General features: G+C 43.4%; 1 protein-coding gene across 1 annotated transcript; it reads left to right on the top strand.

Moving 5' to 3' along the window:
- LOC145414544 (uncharacterized) lies at window positions 1-25,015 on the top strand. Its single transcript, XM_080284064.1, has 16 exons — window positions 1-76; window positions 2,512-3,015; window positions 3,329-3,583; window positions 7,828-7,962; window positions 8,461-8,586; window positions 11,797-11,931; window positions 12,529-12,648; window positions 15,628-15,768; window positions 16,504-16,548; window positions 17,170-17,378; window positions 20,428-20,677; window positions 21,378-21,518; window positions 21,847-21,931; window positions 22,313-22,341; window positions 23,385-23,466; window positions 24,821-25,015. The coding sequence occupies exons 1-16, from the start codon at window positions 1-3 to the stop codon at window positions 24,906-24,908; spliced, it is 2,421 nt and encodes an 806-aa protein (XP_080140190.1). The 3' UTR covers window positions 24,909-25,015.

Below are 25,015 nucleotides of genomic sequence, written 5' to 3'. Positions count from 1 at the left end.
ATGGCGAGAGGAGGATGGCTGGCGGCGGCGGCGGTGGTGGCGGCTGCGTGTTTAGTGGCGGGGGCGGTAGAGGAAGGTGAGAAAGGGAGGGAAATTGTCTCTTTAGTATCTATGGACTCACGCTCATGTGAACGTGAACCCAGTGGACTGCAGGCTGAAATGACCCTTTCTTCCTTCCGTCCACCCTTTGATTTTAGTGGGATACGGATGGGAGAGAGGGATTTCTGTATAACCTACTCAGTTATATCGGTGCCACTACGTGAAGGCGTCCCTCCCCTCCCCCCAGCACCACCCCTTTAGTACGAGTTGTCTTCTAAATACCAAAAAATGAAGCAAAAAAAAAAAAGATGATTATAGAGAAAGAGTTAATGATAATTACACTAAGGGAATCAAAGAACATTCTAACCTATTCACTGCTAGAGAGAGAGAGAGAGAGAGTTAATGGTAATCTAACAGTTACCAATGGATAGAGTTCCCAGTCATTTTAACTACGATATATATTTTCTAAGCCTGAAAAAAGAGTGCGTTCCTTTACCTAAATAAATAAATAAATAAATAAATAATAATAAACTAGTAAAGGAGGGCACACAGTAAAGGGTAATGGGGGGGAATTTTTTACCCCTTCATTACTAGCGTCTTCCAAACACCATTAGATAGTAGTGTGTGTGTGTGTGTGTGTGTGTGTGTGTGTGTGTGTGTGTGTGTGTGTGTGTGTGTGTGTGTGTGTGTGTGTGTGCTTGCGTGGGTAGAGGGAGAACTAGGTAGGTCTGGAAAATACCGGCTCTGTGTGCGTGTGCGTGTGCGTGTGTGTGTGTGTGTGTGTGTGTGTGTGTGTGTGTGTGTGTGTGTGTGTGTGTGTAAGTACTTGTGCGGTTGGTCGAGTGAGATCTACATGCGTTTGGCGTGTAGTAGTGTTTGCGTGTGCGTGTGAATGTGCATATAAGTGTTTGTGAGGTTAATGGTGGGGGGGGACATTGAGTGGGCTTCGTGTTACTGATATTTGCGTGCGTGTGTCTGAGCGCTTTGGGGGTTACTAGGAGGAAATTGCGTGCTTTTCTGGTTCAATGACTTTTGCGTGTGTTGAGTGTACTTCTGCTTATGAGATTAGCTGAGAAGTTGAGTGCGCTTGGAATTCAGCCGTGTTTGCGTGCGAGGATTGTATATGTGCTTGCAAGGGTACCAGGGTGAGAAATTGAGTGCGTTTGGGGTGTACCTGTGTGTGTGTGTGTGTGTGTGTGTGTGTGTGTGTGTGTGTGTGTGTGTGTGTGTGTATGTTTCATCGCTATTTATGTACGATCGCGTGTGTTGTGTGTATAATTTGACTTGAGTGCTCGCTGTTTTTTTTTTTTTTTTTGTGTGTGTGTTAATATCAATGCTAAAACTTCTGTATATACAAGACATTATATATCCCTGTGACTGTGTATGTAACTGTCCACCACTGTATATAAAAATCAAAGTAACACATATATTTGCATAGAAATAAATTAGTATTAAATATATTCTCTGTATCATAATCTTTTCCGCGGAAGGTATGAAAAATGACAAATGGAAAAACGTGTTGGGAATCATTTAGGAATATTTGCATTAATATTTCACCAGCCAAATATACTGTACATAATAAATATTTCCATGACTTAAATTTTGTTCAGGGGCGATATGATGATTAAGGTTATTGTGGTGTAGTGTATGCATGTATAATTCTGCACTGATACAACCAGGCAGTCCCGTGACCCCGGTAGACTGCAGGCTTACGTTCCTCTTCTCCTGCAGTCCCCCATCCTCACTTCGGGGGACAGGGAAGGAGGTAGGGGACGATTAGGGGGATAGGGAGGGAAGTGGGGGACGATTTAGGGGGATAGGGAAGGATATGGGGGACAATTTAGGGGGAGAGGGAAGGAAGTCGGGAACGTTTATATAATCAAGTAGTTCAGCTCCCCTCCCCCTCACGGCCATATCAGTGCCACCAAGTAAAGGCGCCCCCTCCCCCAAGAACCAGTATAAATGATAAACACGATAAATATAATAAATGAGATCAACGCCTGATAATAATGACCCACTTCAGATATCAAAGTAGTCGTGATCTCTTCAGTCCGATGATCTATTTTTTATCCAATTATCACTACCCAGACGATTTTATTTAAGGGGAACTCGCAGTGAAGAGGTTTGAGATGGTGCTGTGGGCGCCTTCACGTGGTGGCACCGATATAAGTGGTGATGGAGCTGCCTGGTTATACAAACGCCCCTCAACTACCTCCCTATCCCCCCAAGAGAAGGATGGGGAACTTCAGGAGGAGGGTAACTTCAGCCTGCAGTCCACTGGGTTCACGTTTCAGATGAACCTAGAGCTACTACTACTACTACTATTACTTCTACTGCTACGACTAGCCTACTACTACTACTACTACTACTACTATCAAAAAGTCTCTCCACTGCTGACAAAAATCATCCAGTAGTTTAAAAAATACAATATAAAACCACATCGTCGTACTGAAGGGGTTATCTCTTTACCAGGTGAGGCAGTGACGACCATAAACCCTCCCACCACCACCACCACCACCACAGGGGACAACCACGACCACACGACCGCGGCGGCAGGAGAAGAGAATCAGCAGACGACCCCCTCACACACCACGACTACGGAAGGAGGTGAGGTCGTGGGTGAAAACAGAACGACGGCACGACCACCCGCTAGTACGACCATAGCGGGGGGAAGCCAGAACGACACTTCCACGACCCCCCCAGCCACGACCCCCAAAGCGACACCTGAAGGGGGAAGCGACAATGACACTTCCACGACCCCCCCAGCCACGACCCCCAAAGCGACACCTGAGGGGGGAAGCGACAACGACACTTCCACGACGACCACAGCCACGACCCCCAAAGCGACACCTGAGGGGGGAAGCGACAATGACACCTCTACCACAGCCCCCGCCCCCAATACGACCCTGGCTGAGGTCGTGAATGTGACGACTACAGAAATGACGACTACGACTACTACTACGACCACAACGACTAGTAAGTGTTCCGGATAGTGCTGATGAAGATAAATGGCTGTGTGGATTGTGATAAGTACATGGCCTGGATAGATGAAGAGATTAGTGATAAACAGACAGGTGGATCAATAGATACACACACACACACACACACGCACACACACACAAACACACACACACACACACACACACACACACACACACACACACACACACACACACACACACACACACACACACACACACACACACACACACACCTAACATAACCCACTTTAACCTAACAACCACCAACCAACTTTAATCTAAGTTCTAAATCCGTCTAACGTTTCTAGCCGTCTCCCCCTGCGGCGTGAACTCTGACCTGGTTGGGGAGGCGTGTGTGTGTGATGAGGGTTGGACCACAGACCCCGCCTCGCCCCAACCCTCAAACATGACCTCCTGTCCCTGCCCTGACCTCTGCAAAGCCCAGGTCAACAAGGGGGTGACCTGCCCACCTGAGGGAACCTGCTATCACGTGACCTGCAACCTGGTGACCTGTCGCTGTCCGGATCCGAAAAAATACGATTCCTACACGAACTCCTGCGTGGGTAAGTCGACAAAATTCGCCTATAGTTCGTTCACTGTAAGTTGGCTGAGATTTTCGTCCTTTTGTAGCTCTGTTTTCTTAGCTCAATGGCTGAAGGAGACAACACAGAAGCTCGACATCACACTTCTTCGTGACTAGCTCCATATTCTACTGTTAATCTCTTGTTACATGGCAGCATTTAGTTCACTCTCTCACGTTCACATCCTCCTCATTATCCTATTTCCAGTTAATGACAGACGATTTTATTCAGCTGAGAGTACGTCACAGGAGCCGCAGATTTTTCATACTGGTACAATTAACCCTCTCGTCGTCAGGACACCTCTAGTATTCCATTCCAGCTAACGCCAGACGATTATATTCAGGTGAGAGTATGTCACAGGAGCCTGAGAGAAGAATTCATCTCTTACGACGGGCATTTCAAAGGACAAGCTGCGAGAACACGAAATGAAGGGACTGGGAGGAGGGAGGTGAAGGGACGTGGTAGGGGAGAGGAAGGTGAAGGGACATAGTAGGGGAGAGGAAGGTGAGGGGACGTGGTAGGGGAGAGGAAGGTGAGGGGACGTGGTAGGGCAGAGAAGGGTGAAAGGACGTGGTAGGGGAGAGAAAGGTGAGGGGACGTGGTAGGGTAGAGGAAGGTGAGGGGACGTGGTAGGGTAGAGGAGGGTGAAAGGACGTGGTAGGGTAGAGGAAGGCAAGGGGACGTGGTAGGGTAGAGGAAGGCAAGGGGACGTGGTAGGGTAGAGGAAGGTGAGGGGACGTGGTAGGGTAGAGGAAGGTGAGGGGACGTGGTAGGGTAGAGGAAGGTGAGGGGACGTGGTAGGGTAGAGGAAGGTGAGGGGACGTGGTAGGGTAGAGGAAGGTGAGGGGACGTGGTAGGGTAGAGGAAGGTGAGGGGACGTGGTAGGGGAGAGGAAGGTGAGGGGACGTGGTAGGGTAGAGGAGGGTGAAAGGACATGGTAGGGGAGAGGAAGGCGAAGGGACGTAATGGAGATGAAGGTGAAGGGACCTGGTAGGGTAAAGGAAGGTGGAGGGGCGTGGTAAGGGAGTGTATGTGGGAGGGTGGTGTGGCCTGGGGAGATCATTGTGGAGCTGAGGAAGAATATATATATATATATTTTTTGTCAGTGTACAGTCTGAGCGAAACAATCTGACACTACAGACGATGATTAGAGTAAAATACCACGAAACTGGTTTGTTAAGGGTGATAATATACTGTAAATATATATATATATATATATATATATATATATATATATATATATATATATATATATATATATATATATATATATATATATATATGTTCTTTGTATACGTGTATTTAGATGAAAAAAGAGAGAGAGAGAGAGAGAGAGAGAGAGAGAGAGAGAGAGAGAGAGAGAGAAATCACTTCGGAATATCAGGAGCTTTACTGACCATTTAGGATATCATCGAACCCCTCTTGCGCGATTTATTTGTTCATTTATTTATTTATTTATTTATCCACTGTCCAACATTTGCCACACGCGCCGCTGGGATGTGCCTGGAGTGGAAATTCTGCAAGAGGGAAATTCCAAGTAGGTTAGTCCGCCATCATAACGTTATTTGGCCGACCGTGTGACCTTCCCTTTGTGGGCCAAGGCTGGGTTATGCAGAGTATGGTGGCAATGCAGGTGGGGAGCAGGGGAGACGGGAGGGGATGTAGGGGAGAGGAAGAGGGAGAAGGGAGAGGATGTAGGGGTGAGAGGAGGGGGAAGAAGAGAAAGGGTGTAGAGGAGAGGGGAGGTTTGGGTAGGGAAAGAAGGGTGGAGTAGGGTGAGGGTGGTGGCTGGATGTAGGTGGCTGAGGGGTGGGGGTTGGGGTGGGGGTGTAGGGGAGAGGGGAGGTGAAGGCGGCGGGAGAAGGGGGAAGTAGGGTAAGGGTGGTGGCTGGATGTAGGTGGGGGAGGGAAGAAGGGAGGTTAAGGCGGGGTGGAGGATGAAGTAGAGTGGGGATGGTGGGGGTAGGTGGGGTAGGGGTGGAGAAGGGCGGGAGCTGAGGTAAGGGAATAGGGAGGAATAGTCTTGGGGGAGGGGAATATCGCTGAAGGTAGGGATGGAGGGGGTGTAGAAGGAGGGCAGGGGAGGGGGGGTACACGTATGGGGGAAGGGAGGGGTGGAAACTGGGGGTGGGTGAGGAGGATAACTGGAAGGGAGGGGAGATAATCGTATGGTGAGGGAAAAAGAGAGGGGGAGATTGTAAAGTGCATACTGAAGGGAGAAAGTAGTTGTATTAATGTCTTTTAGCTTCAAACACTGATAATATTGACTAGTAAAATTCTTTCATCAATACTGAAATACGGACACAACACTTCGTTTTATTTTATTTTTTAGTTCTGACCTCACGAAATACACGAAATGAACGGATCTAATTTGACTGTTGTTGTTGTTCTTTTTCTTGGAGGGAACAATCTCGCAGTTCCTAGCCTTTGGTTCCTTCTTCCTTGCATTAAAAAAAAAAAATCAACAGACGCACCGCCACATAGTATTAGATGCAAAAAATTGACAATACGAATAAAGTGTTAACAGAGTAAAACCCGTAATTAGCCAGGGATTACAGATATAAACATTTGGATAATTACATTCAACTTATAAACACTCAACACAATAAACACATAGACAATTACTATTCTGTATTTTCTACTGTATTCTTTTCTTAAACAGTAGGCTACGTATGTAATCTAAGCACACATACTCACTTTAATGCCACAATTCCATAAGTATTTGTAATCCATATTGTACAGTGAAAGAAAAAAATCCCGTCCATGCCCACGAAACACATCCATATTATATTAGAAAATGAAAAAAAAAGTGAAAAATATGCAGCAGAAAAGAGAGTAATAAATAATTGTGTGTGTGTGTGTGTGTGTGTGTGTGTGTGTGTGTGTGTGTGTGTGTGTGTGTGTGTGTGTGTGTGTGTGTGTGTGTGTGTGTACAAACATACTGGCACCCGCATTCCCTTCGTTATATCACACACTCTGTATTGACACACTCGGGTTTATTTCGATGGAGCTGTTCACCGTGCTCTCTCTCTCTCTCTCTCTCTCTCTCTCTCTCTCTCTCTCCAAGAACTCAGCTGTTTTCATCATTAAAAATCATCAGCTCAGGGTCATATTAGGCAAATTTTACTAAACTCCTAAAATGATGAGAGAGAGAGAGAGAGAGAGAGAGAGAGAGAGAGAGAGTAAACAGTAATTCTTTTTCCTCTATGTAGTGACCCAAAATTAAGTTACCAAGCAATGTCCTAGGCCCTTCTTCACGTCAGGTAAGGAAGCTCCCCAACACCTTTTCCTAAGCGATTTATTTTGCTTATTGCACCATACTGCCCTCTTCTGTGTTACATAAGTCCTTTCAATATCGCCATACTCTGCATAACTAACCTACAAAAGGATAGTAACCACCCATATCCCAAACTAAATCGCTAAGGAAGAGGTGCTAGGGAGCCTCCTAACTCAACGAAAATACGGGTCCAAGATCCACTGTCCTCTGAAGATATGGAGTGGTCTATAGCGTATGTACAGTAGAGGACAAATATTCGCCTAATATTTCACTTCTTATATATTTTTCGTTTTCTGCTGGGTATTTCAAAGCGAGAACATTTTGGTATGGTTCTCGACTAATATTTCACCTCTTATAATTTTTTCACTTTCTTCCGATGGCTGTTTTGAACCGGGGAATGTCTGGCACGGTTTTCTACCCAGCGAGATTTCCTCCCTCTTTGATGTACTATATCAGAGAGGCAAATAATGGACATACCCCGGGAGTGAGGTAGACGAGTTGGAATAAGAGACGAACTTTTGCATCAGCCTAAACACTGAGACAAATTAGGCTTTACTGGTACACCTGATTAATATACCTGTAACTCAATGGATTCTTCAGTGTCACAGGTATTTAATGAACTGAAAGGTGTAAATGATTTTCAGTGCATTACGCATAAACAAGCAACGACCTGGATGTCAAGCGATGTCGTAAAATTAATCCATTCACAGGTGAGGGCTGAAAATATGACGTGTGTGTGTGTGTGTGTGTGTGTGTGTGTGTGTGTGTGTGTGTGTGTGTGTGTGTGTGACCAGTTTACATCTGCAGACTAAAAACGATCACCAGAAATCACCCAAGAGAGAAAAATGAACAGTAGAAATCCTTGAATATTTTAGGGAACATATGTCTTTCACTGTACCTTGAAAATCCATCGCTGTACCACCCCTCTCTGTACCGTTCTGTACCCCAGGCCCCTGCGAGTACTATGGGGACAGCCTGTGTGGGGTCGGTGAAGGGTACCACTGTGAAAATTCTGAGGCCACTGCGTCTGGTTTTAGCTGCACCTGCAAGAAAGGGTACACGCTGAAGGATGGTGTGTGTGAAGGTAAGTTACGAAGATAGATAAATAATAGATAGATAGACAGACTGATAGATAGATTGGGTAATTGACTGACTGACTGACTGACTCACTGATAGCCAGATAGATACAAACATATAGATAGATATACACAGACAGACAGACAGATAGATAGATAGATAGATAGATAGATATACACAGACAGAGAGATATAAATAGATACAGACACAGATAGATAGTTAGAAAGCTGGATATAAACAGAGAGAAAGGAGGGGACAGGTGTAAGGGAGGAAGATAGGGTCATAGATATAGATAAGTAGATAACACACCAAAGACACTACTGTATATGGAAGAAATATTTTAGACTGATAAGATTCACTGACAGATAGATATACATACATACATTACATACATACATACATACATACACAGACAGATAGACACAGCCAGATGGTTATTGAAAAAATTATGATTAAACTTGTGATAATCTAATTCTCTCTCTCTCTCTCTCTCTCTCTCTCTCAGACATCGACGAGTGCCAGAGCGAGGGTGCGTGCAGTGGAGAGGGGGAGGTTTGCATCAACACACCTGGTAGTTACAGGTGTCTCTGTCGCCAAGGATACCTCAAAGGACCGCAAGGAGGATGTGAAAGTAAGTAGATAGATAGATAGACAGATAGATAGATGGATAGATAGATACTGAAGACAGACGTATAGATAAACAGTTAAATAAATGCTGCAGAGAGAGAGAGAGAGAGAGAGAGAGAGAGAGAGAGAGAGAGAGAGAGAGAAAGAGAGAGAGAGAGAGAGAAGCATGGAGATAAATGAGCAATGACACCGGAAGCAATCATCTCTCTGGGCCTTATTAAGCCAATTATCCACCGCGCCTGGCTTAATGACTGGGTAATTACACAGCTGGTTCAATTATCCAGGAGCCTAGTTATCCATATACCTGATTATCCATACACCTGATTATCCATATTAATTATCCACACACCTGATTATCCGTATTAATTATCCACACCTGATTATCCATATTAATTATCCACACACCTGATTATCCATATTAATTATCCACACACCTGATTATCCATATTAATTATCCACACCTGATTATCCATATCAATTATTCATAAACTAATTATCCATATGAATTATCCACACAATTATCCACACAATTACCCACACGCCTAATTATCCATATTAATTACCCACACTAATTACCAACACACCTGACTCTCCACACACCTGGCTATGCACACTTCCGGTTACCTAGATTTTTAATTATGAAGCACCTGAGTTTCTAAAATGCTGTCCGTCACCAAATGCCTAATTACTCACTCGTATATTCATTTTTTTTTACAAATATCTATTAAATCCATCAACCAGAGGGCGTTTTTCGATTTTTTCTCCTCTACATCTATTATGCTTTTATTCAGGTTGAGAGAAATTTTGGAAATAGGAGAATCAAAAATTTTCCATTAATCTTTTTATTACTATATATTTTTTACTCTAACTTGGCCCAAAATTGCCATCTCGCCATCTTGAATGCCGGGTTGTAACAATAGATCAACACTAGAATCTGATGCTAGTCACGAAGAAGTGGTATGGAAGGAATGTAGAGCCGTAGCATTGCCTTCTATTATAGAGCCGTAGCACTGTCTTCTGCCACTGAGCTACGTGAAATAAGCTGCTAAAGGACGAAAATCTGGGCCAAGTTAAGGCGAAAAGACTCTAGGCGACTCTTCTAAAAGGGAGAGGGAGAGAGAGAGAGAGAGAGAGAGAGAGAGAGAGAGAGAGAGACTGGAGGGAGAAAGATTAATAAAAAAAAGCTCTCTCACTGCTAAGATGTTGTGTGTGTTACCCTGAGAAACAGACGATTTCCTTAAGCTGAGTAAAATCGTCTGAGAGGGGTTTTAAGTAAGGTGGAAACGAGGTCGGTTCAAAAGGAGAGTCAGTGTTTGTCTGTCTATATCTATCTGTTTATATCTTGTTTATATCTATTTATCTGGTTATATCTGCTCATATCTATCTTTTTCTTTCTGTCTAATTACCTATGTCCCTGCCTATGTATCTATCAATCTGCTTCTATCTATCTGTCTGTCTATCTCAATTTGTTTCTATCTATATATCTACTTGTTTCTATCTATCTATCTATCTACATACCTGTCTATATATCTGGCCCTTTTTCTAACAACTTCTCCTAAGTGATTTATTTTACTGTTTACCTACGAATTACTTAAATCATTCTAATATCACCAAATTCTGTATAAATAACGTACAAAACGATATTAGCCAGCCGTATCCTAAAGTAAATCGGTAAGGAAGAGGTGTTAGGAAGCTTCCAGAAAGGGCCCGTGACTTCCTTCTTCTCATAAATCGCTTCCAAAAAATAAATCGGTAAGGAGGAGGTGTTTGGGAGCTTCCAAAAAGGGCCCGTGACTTCCTTCTTCTCATAAATCACTTCCAAAAAATAAATCGGTAAGGAAGAGGTGTTAGGGAGCTTCCAAAAAGGGCCCATGACTTCCTTCTTCTCATAAATCACTTCCCAAAAATAAATCGGTAAGGAAGAGGTGTTAGGGAGCTTCCAAAAAGGGCCCGTGACTTCCTTCCTCCCGTAAATCACTTCCTTATTCTTTGCTACATTCACTCTTCAAATTTCGCTTCCCATACACACTTCCAAATTCATTCACTAATTTTCACTACGATATATGATACTCTATTCATTTTTAATTCAAGTAAAATTATCACGTATATATCTTGAATTATGAGTGTAACTGAGAAATCAACACTAGAACACGCAGTCACGAAGAAGTGCTTTGGCGAGGATGTAGGGCTGTGGTATTGTCTTTATTCTGCCACTGAGCTACAGAAAGGACGAAACCCCTCGGCAAGTGAAAGTGAACAAACTATAGCACAATAATAATAATAATAGTAATAATAATAATAATAATAATAATAATAATAATAATAATAATTCAGATGCGAGTGTAAAAGATGCCATATGCCTAGTAATGGTAGTAATGCTATCTGTCTATCAATCTATCTATTTATTTATGTCTGTCTATCTGTCTGTTTCTATATTTACCTGTCAGTCTATCTACTTATCGATTTGTCTGTTTTCTTCTATCTGTTTCTGTTTTTTTTTATTTATATGCCTGTCTTTCACTCCATCTGTCTATCTGCCAACCCCATATACCTGTACATAATCTAGCCTAAATAATACTTCCCTGTCTGACTCACGTGCTCTTCCCAGCCACTGCCCTCATTCACCTACCCTAACCCACACTGACATCCATTTTCCTCATTACCTCACTCGTTCGCCCACTCACCTGTGTCCAATTAACCCACCTGAGCCGAAAAAACGTATTTATTACCTCTGCCGGTGAAGCTGGAGGAGCTTGTGTATTTACCCGTGTCTGTCTGGGTATATCTCAAAAAGTTGTTACCTGATTTCACTGATTTTTTGGTGAATACGTGGGCAGTGATCAAGGAAAAATTATTACATTTTGAGGTTAATACGGATACGGATGTAGAATTATTATTATTATTATCATTTATTTTTTTTTAATGCTGCTTCAGTCCAAACCACCAACAATGATCACCTACTTAACCATTCCTCCTAAACCACCTCCTCTAAGCACCTCCCTAATCACCATTCTCATCTTAATCCTGGTCAACCTGTACAGATGTTCATGAGTACTTGAATCTACACATCTGCGACCACCTGTGTAAAGACTCCCACACACCTGAACCTTACACCTGCCTCCCCAGTCACAATTTTCACACCCACCTCTGATCACAAACCTCTTTAACCCTTCCCTTATCGCCTCCCTAACCACCATTCCAATCCCTTACACAGACATCAACGAATGTCTTAATCCCCATCTACACACCTGCGACCACCTGTGCACGGACGCCAACCCACCTGACCTCTACACCTGCTCTTGCTACCCTGGATACACCTGGAACGAGACTATTAGCACCTGTCAACTGGGTACGTGGTGTGGGTTGGTGGTGGGGTTAGGTGTGGTTAGGTGGTGTGGGGTTAGGTGTTGGTAGGCTGGTGGTGTGGTCATGTGGTGAAATGTAGACAGTGTGGTAAGGTGGTATGGTTAAGTGATGTAGGCAAGTATGACCGGGTGGTGTGGGTAGCTGGTGGAGGGAGAAGGAAAAGGGGAGGTAACGTAGCAAGGTGAGCTGGCTAGGCGAAATGGTTAGCTATTGTGAGCAGGAAGTGTGACGGGGAAATTATATGGTGTGTGCAAGTGACAGGCATTGATTATCCGACTCAATTCTGTAGCTTCTATGGGCGAGAGAGTTACAGAGCAAAATTTAATATACACAAGGGGGATGGGGGAGAAAGAAAAGTGTGTGTGTGTGTGTGTGTGTGTGTGTGTGTGTGTCATAAAAGGCGACTATGTGATGGCAGTGGGGTATTGAATATTAACCCTCTTTGTGGTGCTTGCATGACACAGGAGATGAGATGGAACGTAGACTTCCTCTTTTGATGAAGATGATGATGATAAGGGTATTAATGAAGCCCTTATTTTCATCTAATCCAATCTTAATATTTCCTCTTCCATCCTGACAGACAACGAGACATCAGCGTGCGCGTGCGAGGAGCCTGCGAGAAGCGTGTGTTACTACGAGGACGGCGAGAAACGGTGCGGAGCGAGACCAGGGTACCGTGAGCAGAACGGAACATTTATTGGTGAATTGATTATCGATGGCTTATGTTTCCCTGTCGTTCTACTCATTTATTTATTTATTTATCATTTATTTCATTTTCCACCCTCTCAACTCTGGGACGCCATTCTTACGTACCTCATCTTATCTCCTACTTACCCATCTCCTCCTCCTCCTTCACAATCTACGACTTTTCTCTCCTCCTTTCTCTTTCTCAGGCTATCTTCTTACCTCCCCACCTCCTCCTACTCAAACTATCACTTTTCTACCCCTACCTCCCCATCTCCTCCTCCCTCTCAGTCTGTTTCTTCCTCCTACTTTCTCTTCCTCATACCATTTTCTCCCCTCCCCACCTCCTCCTAAGTTTACCTACTACAGTACTCCTTCCTCCTATTTTCTCCTTCCCAAAACCACTCCTCTCTCTTCCTTTCTCACTCTCTCTTTCCCAGACTATCTCTTTATCTCCCTATCTCCGAAATCTCAATCTACCAACCTTCCCTTCCACCACTTCTTCCCAAACCATCCGTACCTTCGACAACTTGTATAAACGTAAGAATGGTTTCAGATCCCTCTCTATCCCAATCCCACACTGAAAGGGAATCGAAGCCAGTATCTTCACACCCAAGGAAGATCTGATGATGATGATGATGATGATGATGATGATGATGGGCAACAGTACCATCACTAATTATTTAACTTCTACGATTTTCACCCCGTTAGCCCGATGACGTAATAATTCTCTCTCTCTCTCTCTCTCTCTCTCTCTCTCTCTCTCTCTCTCTCTCATTCATACGCGAAGGGTTACACACAGGCCCACATTCTCGTAGGGTATGGAAGCTCCCTAATACCTTCTCCTAAGCCATTTATTCTGCTTATTACACCTTATTACCCTCTTCCATGTTGTATAAATCCTTCCAATATCGCCATACTGCATAAATGATATACAGAAAGACATTAACCAACAATATCCAAAAATATAAATCGCTAAGGAAAAGGTGTTAGGGAGCTTCCTTAAACAACGAGAATACGAACCAATCAGCCATACCCAAAAAATAAATCACTAAGGATGAGGTGTTAGGGAGCTTCCATTGTAACGAGAATACATAGCCTTCATTAACACCTTCGTTACCAGGGGGGGGGGAATTCTTAGGCTAAATAAAATCGTCTGCTACCTGTAAAAATCACCTGAAGAATTAACCTTTCAGTGCTATGACATTTTTAAAGTTAATTCTGGCCACCTGAAGACGATTTTATTCAGCTCAGGAGATGTCTTAGGGAGTGAGGGGGTTAATGAGGCTACACCTGGCCCTTCTACCTAACAAGGTCTCTCCTGGGGTGATTAAAGCCGGCCGGAATAGCAAGAAGGTACAAGGTCATACATGTCAAGGAGTACACAGGACATCAACAACTAACGACAGACAAAAGACAATAACAGACAACAACAGACAAGACAATAGACAACTAATGACAGTCAACAATAGGCAACAGTCAACAACAGACAACAGAGAACAACAGACAACTAATAACAGGCAACAGACAACAACAGACAGCTAATAACAGGCAACAGACAACATACAACTAATGACAGGCAACAGACAACAGGCAACTGACAAGACAACTAATAACAGACAACTAATGACATGCAACTGACAACAACTGACAAGAGACCTTCGTTATGTGTGAAACTGACTAAAAACCCGCTAACACCCAGGAACACTGGTCGCACTGTGCAGAACACAATGGACATCCCAAAATAGCGGTCCCTATTATACGGTGTGAGTCGACGAAGCCACTTTCTTCTTTATTGAGTTCACCCCACTCGGCTGGCCACAACCAAGGTCACTTGTTCCGACTCCCTAGCAGACGACGGCTTTATCAGCAACAATGGACGTGAACCAGCTAATGAATTTTGTATTGTGTATTGCAGTCCTCACTCTGCAGGAAGAGGAAGAAGCCTCTGCAACAGGGCAAAAAGAAGAAAGAGAGTTTTTTGGAGGAGAGAATGGCTCCCAGGAAGAGAATAAGGCAGCCAGTACACAAATCTGGCCCAAGAACTGGCCTCCGAAGATCATGAGAGTTTCAGGAGATGGATGCGAGTTGACCGAATCCAATACAGTTACCTGTTAGAGTTTGTGAGACCTGCCACCAGCAAGATTCATTAAAATATGTAGAGGGCAGTTACACTTCAGAAGTGTCTAGTAATAACACTTCGTCATTTGGCGATGAGTTCTATTACAAAAGATTATACAAAGTTGACTAAAGGTAGTAAAATAATCGTAAAAATTCTTATTACGGTTACTATTCTGACTCCGGAGTTCAAGACAGCAGACGACACACATTACTCGGCCACAACCAGGGATAAACTCTTGAGAACAGGGAGACTATGCGAAGTTTTGGACAGCGTCAGTGAGCGTGTGCGTCCACGAATGGGTCTGATGGCGTTCCGCGCTTGGCTGTCCACAACCCTCGCGCGGCAGTGATTCCAGACGTCCACGGCCAATTTTGACGTCCACGGATCCCTGTGATAGCGGCTTGACTGATCTCCAGCCAGGGGTAGGATTACAGGGTAGGCAGAAAGCACACTTCAGTCTGTACAGCTATCAGCAAAAGTTCGCCGACAAACCTCCCTCAGCAATGCCCCCAGATTTCCATATTTCTCACGCGTCTCCAGTATATCAAACGCGGTGTCCAGGCATCTCGAAATGAAATGAATGGATCTTGTATTTGGCTCCCTTTTGTATTGTTTTTGTTTTTTCTTGGAAGGAACGGTTTGCGGGCTCCTGGCCTTTGGTTCCTTCTTTCTTGCATTAAAAAAAAAAAAGCGTATTCCTTTTCTTCATACTTTTTACTTGTGTTTTTCCTACTGCTACCGTGTAAGAAAGTGTTCATGTAAAGCTTTCCATTGCCACAGCAGGCGGAGAAACGTCAGCGAACGTTTCCTCATGCCTATAACTCATGCCAAACTCCCGCCAACCACTTCCCACCATCCGCCCTTCCTCCGCAGATCGCCACGAGTGTGGGGTGGAGGCGGAGGTGCGGGCGTGGTGCGGGGAGGGTGGAGAATGCGTGGAGGGCGTGGGGGGCTCGGCCTGCGTGTGTAAGGAGGGCTACACCAACGACACAATCAACCACGGCCAATGTATACGTAAGATTTTTTTCTTTTTTTAAGAAAAACAGAGGACGGAAAAAACAAGTAAAAAAAAAAATAATCCCAGACAATTATAGGTGTCCTTCGTTCCTAATGGTTTCAGTTTCGACTCATACTATCGACTGAACCCTATGATCAGTTTCACTTGTGGTTCATACTGGCGACTGAAGATCACCCTGTTTCACCTCTCTCGCAACTGTGGTCCTAAAATCAGTGTCAGTTTAATGTTAGAGAATGTAATGAAAAAATGTGCTTCAGTTTCGTCACACAATAAATGTAATAACTAAAGCTACTCAATAAACGTAATAAATGTAATTAAATAACTGAAGCTATTCAATAAATGTAATGAATGTAATGAAATAACTGATGCTACTCGATAAATGTAATAAATGTAATAACTGAAGCTACTCAATAAATGTAATAAAATAACTGAAGCTACTCAATAAATGTAATAAATGTAATAACTGAGATAATAAATAAGTGAAGCAACTCAATAAATGTAATAACTGAGATAATAAATGTTATAAATGTAATAAGTGACGCTATTCAATAAATGTAATAAAATAACCTACACTTCAATAAAGGTGATAAATGTAATAACTGGCGCTACTCGATAAATGTATAACTGATGCTGTTACGAAAATTCAATAAAATTAGTAACGCTGCTCAATAAATGTAATATATTATTCTACTCAAGAAATGAAATGACGCTGCAATTTTTTATCTGTACAGGTGTGGAGTGTACAGAAGGCATCCTGGACGGCTCGCAGTGTACAGGTAATTGCTATTAACACGAAATATATAGAATAAATAATAATAATAATAATAATAATAATAATAATAACATCGGTAATACTACTACTACTACCAATAATAATAATAATAATAAATGAATATTAGTGTCGAAGGTTTAAGAGTACAGTACAGTAATTCAGGTACTAAACGACAGTCGATAAGCATAAAATAATTGCACTTAAGTATTACAGGAAATGGGACAAAAAAACAATGTGGATGAACTAATAACGAAATGAATAACGCTTTTCACTAGAGAACGTATTTTTTAAAATATATTTCGGCTCCACTAGAAGTTTCATCGCCTCTGAAGGGACCTTTCTGTTGCGTGGAGATAGAAACATGCTTCATTAGTCCCTTCACGACAGATTCTCTCCCTTAAGATGAATAAACTCGTCTGGAAACTGCGTGTCAAAGATGAACAATTCGTCACTCGATCGTACGAACAGTAAAGACTAAATTTATGACTATTTTGCTGTTTACTTATCTATTTCCATTTTACTTTGCTTCGTCCTTTGTGTGTGTGTGTGTGTGTGTGTGTGTGTGTGTGTGTGTGTGTGTGTGTGTGTGTGTTTTATTTAATTTTTTACTCCGTCGTTTTTGCAGATCCCGTCACCAAGCAGTGTCGAGACCTGGCCTGCCCGGCGCCTCTCACCTGCGGAATTAGCAACGAGGATCGGGGGGAGTGTAGGTGCGGGAGTGTGTGTCAGGGGGTGAGGGGGGTTAACGTCACCTCCAGCGTGTGGCAAGGCACGCTAACCATCACACCACCGCCCCTCACCCACACCTCACTTCCTGTTCAACTCATCGAGGCTGTAAGTTTGGTCATTTACTCGTCTCTCTGTTTCTTCCCGTGTCTGTTCATCTTGTCGGTCAGTTTGTATCAGTGTATCTCTGTCCATCTGCTCTTGGTTAGGTGGTGTGGGTGTGTGGGTGGATGGTGTGGGTAGATGTGTGGGTGGATGGTATGGGTAGGTGGTGTGGGTGGATGGTGTGGGTAGGTGGTCTGGACGGATGGTGTTCCTCTCATCCTTGGTGGGAATGGATGAGAGACCAACATAAGCCAGCCAGACTACCCACGAATAAGAAACTGATGTCTAACGCGAGCAATATTCGAAAAGATAAAAATAAAAACACGACGAACAAAGTGACGGATGTGAGGCTTCAGTTCAAAGAAAGGAAGAAAAAAGTCTGCGCATGCGTTCTAGACACTAACACATGAGCACTTTCCATCTACTGTATACTGCGTAGCTTTGACATAGGCCATTATAGGGTAGAACTTTCACTAATCATACCGTAGTTACAGTCGCCATTACACTATAGCTCTCTTCACTCAGCACTCTTTCTCTGTCCCCTCCTCATCTCCAATTTTCTGTTTCCACTGCTCATTTTCTTCCCCTTCTCAACCCCCCATCCCCCTTTTTGTCCTCTTAATCCCTCCATCAACCCTTCCTCATCCATTTTTCTCACCTAGACTCTTCCATCAAACCTCTACCTCCTTCGATGTTTATCAAATTCTTCTTCAGTTAATTAAGAAGGTCAGTAAAAATAATCGGCAACACTCATTACGCTTGCTGAGGGGCCGTGCTCAGTAAGTGGCCCCAAACAACACACGCACCATGGCGACTAACAGCATCACAAGTTTCATCACATCACACTGTACATTTTCAATCCTTCACCCACCACCCCTCTAAATTAAAGACACGAAGACAAGAAACACTAAAGTAATCAATCATAAGAAGATAAACAAGGTAGGAGGATAACGCAGAGGATGGTTGATGTAATGCGTGCGTCAGAGAAAGAAACCGCAGATATCACTAGAGAAGGTAAACAAACATTCCTACCTTCGCTTCCTCTGATGACACCTTGACTCACTCCTCCTTCCTACTCGCTCCATCACCTCGCACAGATATTGCGTTCACGTCTCTTCCACAAGCACACTCTCAAGTCCTCGATAAAACACGACAAAACAGATAAACTGAGAAAACGCGAGAGCTCCGTAGACCCTTCGTGGACGGGTTGGGAGCACTAGCCACTATAGTAGGACTCGCGCACGTTTGCGGCTGTGGTGTGGCCCGCACCTGTGTACAGTGTTGCCACGTTTTCTATACCGTTATCTCTCTCTCTCTCTCTCTCTCCTGGCGGGAAATGTGAGCCACCCTGAGTACTTTTGATTCTTTTATAAGTTATTTATAATTGTGCTTTCATTTGTTAATTTGGTTTTGTTATATTTAGTAGTAGATGGAGTGTCAAAGTTACTGTCTGCTGAGAGGTTTGTTACGTTACTGATTCATACACCCCGACGTAGTGGGGTGTGGGTGTAGGTGTGGGTGGGAGTGTGGATGTGGGTTTGTTGGGGTGGTGGTCCAGGGGGAGGGAAGTGTGAAGGGGATTTGACCTGAGACACCCAGGAGGGATTAAGAAGGGAGGGAAGGGGAAGGGCTGGAATCACCTACCACATGGCGGGAAATGTGAGCCACCCTGAGTACTTTTGATTCTTTTATAAGTTATTTATAATTGTGCTTTCATTTGTTAATTTGGTTTTGTTATATTAAGTGATGCCGACAATGCATTCAATGCATGCCTCTCTCCCTCTCCCTCTCCCTCTCTCTCTCTTTCTCTTGGGACATTGAATCTCCTCATTCTCCCTTGGGACATTTATTTTAGGCCAGATGGATGTGTATTGCCACTCACAAGAATTATATGAATTATTTCTTTTACTTTGGATATTGGCATATTTCTTCTTTTTTCAGGCTCATTATCTTATATCCATAACTGTGATATTATTACCCACCCTAAAACTACGCTAAAAACCATTAAAAGTGACTACAATATCTTTTAGCAACACTGTACAATATGTGTGCCATGTTTCTGTGTTACTGTATAAATATTTTATGCATAATTAGATTACTGTTGATTCATCCATCAAAATACACAAGTGTAAGTTTTATTCATCTGAATTTATCGAATTTGTGATGCCTTGTACATAAATAGCTTCCGTTTCACATCGCAAGTTGAGGAAACGTGGCACCATTGTAAACAGGTGCGAGCCACACCACAGGCGCTTGCGGGCGCAAGGCCGACTATAGCGAACATGGGCAGGTTGAGGCTGGGCATAAGGCGTGACGTCATGGGATCCAGCCAATGAGAGCCTTAGTTCAGCTTCTGTACATTAAATGAATTGCTCCTGCTTCCAGCGACGGCAGAATCTCCACACGTGTATAACCTCACATCATCATGGCCAAAATCTCCCTTATTTTTCTCCATTCTGATCTATTACTTCTTATCACACACACACACACACACACACACACACACACACACACACACACACACACATTAAAGTGAATTTGTTGTAACCTGACAACGATTCCAAATCCATTTCAGCCAACTCCGTCTAATAAATAAAAAACGTAACCAATTAACTTTCATCACCTCCTCATAAACCCCTCAGCAGATCCGAACAATATCGAAGTCCCCTGTCATCAAACCCTAAGAACACAGAAAACGAGATGCGTCATTACGGCATTGAAATAACCAACTACCTCTTCCTTTTACCATCCTTCTTGGTGAGGCCTGCACGTGGTGGCGCTGTGTACCTTGGGCGGAACAGCTGCAGCGTCCACTCGGGAGCCAAACCTCATCATATTTCCCTTCACCTCGCCGTGGGAAAGACCTTTATCCGACCCTGGTGAGGTGCTGTCTACCACAAAGGGGCGACAGATCCCTACATGGTGAATGCACTGTGCTGTACCTGTAAGACGGTCCCGCAGAAGCAATGTTTACCTGTGGTCGACGGGTCTACTCAACCATAAAGAATGGTATTGAGTAACAGTAACAACCCTTCTTTACACCGCTCAACAGCTGGGACGGTCCTTCGGTCGGGAGAACATCGAAGTCCTCTCCATCAAACCGCGAGAGAGCAGAAAAAGAGACGCATCACCAAAACCCCTGCTGGTGAGTTTCCTGGTGGTAACCCCTCGACCCGACATGGCCCAGGAGGTGTCAGTGGTCATCAAGGGTCAGTGCCAGGACAGTCAGGTCACGCCAGGGTCATGTGTGCTGCCTGGCGGACTCATGGTTCAGAAAGACTCCATCACGGTGCAAGAGAGAGGTAAGAGTCAAAGTAAATGTGAGGATAAATTATATGATTATTTGTGTTGGTGATAGCACACTTAAAAATTCACTGTCACTATAGAGATAGCCTTTACTGAGAATTATTTGTGTTGGTGATAGCACACTAAAATATTCACTGTCACCATAGAGATAGCCTTTACTGATGATAAACTAGAAAACATTGGACCGTCTCATGGTTGAAAGAACTCTCAGTATTTTATTCCAACACTCAGACGATTTTATTCAGCCGAAAGTGAGTCATAGCAGCCCGAGAGTGTCAATACTGTCACCATTAGCTCTCTCATGACCAGGACAGCTCTTGTATTTTCAGTTAATGATAGAGTCTTTAGTCAGCTGTGAGTGAGTCATAAGGGACTGTTAAATAAGTGCTAAACAGAGGTATATTTTCTTCACTTTGCCTAAAACTTCCACATCTCCATCTTGAACGATCGAGCTTTAACAGATTAACTCTAGCTGCCTGTATGAAGCTAGTCACGAATAAGTGCTCTGAAAAATGATGAAGAGCCGTGGTACTATCTTACCCTACCACAAAATAACGGGAAATTAAGTGCCAAAGGATGAAACTCTCTGCCAAGTTGAAGTGAACAAACTGTAGCAACTCACAAACCTAGCATGAAATAACAACAGAACTGCCTATTAGGATTTTGGTTACGTCCTCACCGCCTCCACTTCGGCAGACCCTTGTTCGGATAACCCCTGCCCTGCCGCCGCAAATCTAGTGTGCCGAAACCGAACTGACGTATCCGGACGCTTCCAGTGCACCTGCAGCCTCGGGTACCTGAAGACGGAAGGGGACCACACCGGAGGCTACTGCAGGGGTGAGTAGGGGATGAAGGATGGATGATAGGGAGTGGCAGGGTGGTAGGATTGTGTGGGATGATGCAGTGGTTGGGTAGGGTAGGATGGGATGGGATGGTAAGGGATGATGGGGTATGGTGGGATGGTGTGGAATGGTGAAGTAATTGGTAAGGGTGGGGTGGTGAGGTATGGTGGGATCGTTAGGTATGGTGATACTGCGAGGTATGGTAGTATGGTAAGGTGAATAGAATCAAGGAAATGAGGACTGAAAACACACACACACACACACACACACACACACACACACACACACACTCGTCCATTTAACCATCTATTCATTCATTGCAGACATCAACGAGTGCAACAACAGCAGCAACAACCCATGTGCAGAGAACCACGAATGCATCAACACTCCAGGTGGATATATGTGCAGGTGAGACTGGGCTAATTTAGGGCTGTAGGAGTTCCCGTAACACTTCTATCTTAGCGATTTATTTGGATATTACTCCTTAGCGTTCTCTTATTGTTTCTCTCTCTCTCTCTCTCTCTCTCTCTCTCTCTCCAAAAATCACCCAATATAACTACTCTATATGTTCAGTTTATGTGTTACAGTTTGAACATCCTTCGCCTAAACACCAAAAGGCAAGCGCAAATAGACCCAGAGCCCGACACAAAAAAAATGGGTGATAGATTGACGGAAAGATATACTTATAGATAGATAGACAGGTAGACAGATAGAAAAGGAGAGAGAGAACTATTATTATTATTATTATTATTATTATTATTATTCATTATCCTTTTTTTCATTTTTCAGATACACCAATGGATGGACAATCGCCGGAGGTAAGGATTATTTTCAGCAAACAGATAAAAATTCATGTCATTAAAAATTTGACCAAGTTAGACTAAAAGGAGTATACCAACTTAATTCTAGATCAAGTTAGAATTAAAAAAAAAAAAAAAAGGTACACGAACTTAATTTCAGATCAAATTAGAGTAAAAAGGAGTATACTAACTTAATTCTAGATCGAGTTAGAGTAAAAAGAGTAAACCAACTTCATCTTTCCATCGTGCATTTTTCTCCTAACACAGCAGCATCAGTTCCATCACATACCAGTCTCTTCTTCCACCTGTATGCTCTCCTGTGTTCTCCTCACCCTGTCCTCCGCCTCATGCAAACAAAACGATTTAGGACTTGTTTTTATGCTCCCTGAAGCACCGTGATATGAGGGAAGCAAATCCCCCGCCCCCCCCCCTACTTTCACCACAAGACTCTCAATGAATATAAACATTTAACTCATAATTATATATACCATATACTCTCTCTCTCTCTCTCTCTCTCTCTCTCTCTCTCTCTGTATATATATATATATGTAAACATATAACTCAAACATTTTAATCTAGGGTCAGACTAAATGCTGACTTTCACTTCCGGCCCTTGTCAGTTTTGTCAGTTCAGGTGCATACCTTTCCACCCTTTGCAGGTATTCTTTCTGTCTGTCTGTCTGTCTGTCTGTCTGTCTGTCTGTCTGTCTCTCTCTCTCTCTCATACAGTACATTTTTACCTCTTCATCCCGGGGACTTTTAAAATTCTTGATACCTCCTAGCTATTATATACTACTTTCAAAGGATTTTTTTTTAACTGGAGGGGTTCAGTAAAGCCTTCATTAACCCCTACACTACAAGAGATTCATTGAAAGTTGGCTAAAATGGTCTGACGGTAGCCTGGTTAAATTGAAAACGAGTCCTCGGGCTGAAGGGATTTAATAAAGCTCCTAATTCATGCAGTAGTTCTTTTTTCTTTTCTTTCTTTCTTTTTCTTTGTGTCATAGCTCGTGCAAGTAACCAATTTTATTTATTTATTTATTCATTTATTTTTTTGACAGTTGAAACCTTGAGGAACATGACCATCGCATTCGGCATCCTCTTCTTCCTGACTCTGTTCCTTTGCATTGGACTCATTTACCTGTGAGTATGCAATTTTTTTTTTTTTAAATAATTTTCAGGTATGGTAAGTCCTTCAGTCCGGTCTGTGTGTGTGTGTGTGTGTGTGTGTGTGTGTGTGTGTGTGTGTGTGTGTGTGTGTGTGTGTGTGTGTGTGTGTGTGTGTGTGTGTGTGTGTGTGTGTGTGTGTGTTCTCGCTTCCTTTAGACAGTCATACTCATCTTAGGCGCGGCTTTTCGAGCTGGGGGGCGGGTTACGTGCAGCCTTCATGAACTCTAAACCACCATGAAGCTCTACGGGGCTCTGGTAAGTCACGAAGCTCTACGGAGGCTCAAAGGTGACTATGGTTATCTAGAGGTAGTAAGAACAAAGTACAAAGGACGCCATCTTACTGGACAGGTAAATAATCAGTAAAGCAATAACAGGTGGGAAAAGCATAACCAGTACAGGTGGGCAAAGGTACTAAGATGGTGAAATGGTTAAATGGGGATGTGGAAAATAAAAATAAATAAAGGTTACGATAAATACCTGATTCTTAACATGATTCTTTATCGATGCAACTCACCACTAACTGATTCTACACGGGAGTTGGTAATCATCACCTAAATTCATTATATTTATGTTTAACTATTAATTACTAACGACGCAACAAGAGTTAATATTCTGATCATTAATTTTCTAAGTGATATTCCACCTCTATCGGCCAATCAGCTTTCCTTCTCGACAGAGGTTAAGTAGATTATGGGATTATGATAAGGACTGGGAGGTAGGACTGGCAGTGACTTTCCCTCCTTTTTCTTCACTTAATTTTTATCGTGTAACTTTAACAACTTATTACCAAACTCTAAAGTACGTTTCATATGCATTATATTTAAAGTCCATAGATGTCAGTTATTATTTAGCCATTATTTATTTATTTATTTATAACGTAACACTTTTTATCACTATGGCGGTGGTGAGACGGGCAGTGGGGGAGAAGGATGTTCATGGGTTCACACGTGCAGAGGCGATGTTGGATGGATGTGTAATGTGGCTGAATGTGGGGCCTGGAGGGTGCTAGGACTGTGATTGGGGAGCTGAGAGGAAGGATGGGACTGGAATGTATTGGTCTGTGATGAGGAGGGATAGAACGAGATGGTTTGGGCATGTTGATAGGACAGAGGATGACATTTGAGCGCAGAAGGGAAGAAGTGTGAACGTCGGGGGTAGGGTTGTGAGAGACGGACCGAAAAAGACGTAGGACGAGGTCTCAGAGTGTGACCTCAGGGATAAGGGACTGGATAGGGATGCTGCCAGAGATCGAGCAGCGTGGAGAGCCGCCATTAGGTGACCAATCATGTCCTGTATTCAATTTTAACCTCTTCGTTACCATTTCCAGGCTGATGAAGAAGAACAAGAGCCAACGCGAGCTGGTTCCCATGACGATGACGGGTAACAGTGCATTTGAAAACGCGGCGTACAAGTGACAGGAGGCTCACCCGCGCATCACCAGACCTGCGCAGTATATGAAGGAGGATGAGGAGGACGACAGCTGAGGATAGGAGGACGAGGATAGGGGAAAGTGAGGCGAGTG

This window comes from Coenobita brevimanus, chromosome 100, assembly GCF_032717465.1.
Source record: "Coenobita brevimanus isolate Jiangsu-jjx chromosome 100, ASM3271746v2, whole genome shotgun sequence".
In the NCBI taxonomy this organism is placed as follows: Eukaryota; Metazoa; Arthropoda; class Malacostraca; order Decapoda; family Coenobitidae; genus Coenobita; species Coenobita brevimanus.
The sequence above is the reverse complement of the archived record's forward strand: the minus strand, read 5'-3'. Positions and strand labels throughout refer to the sequence as shown.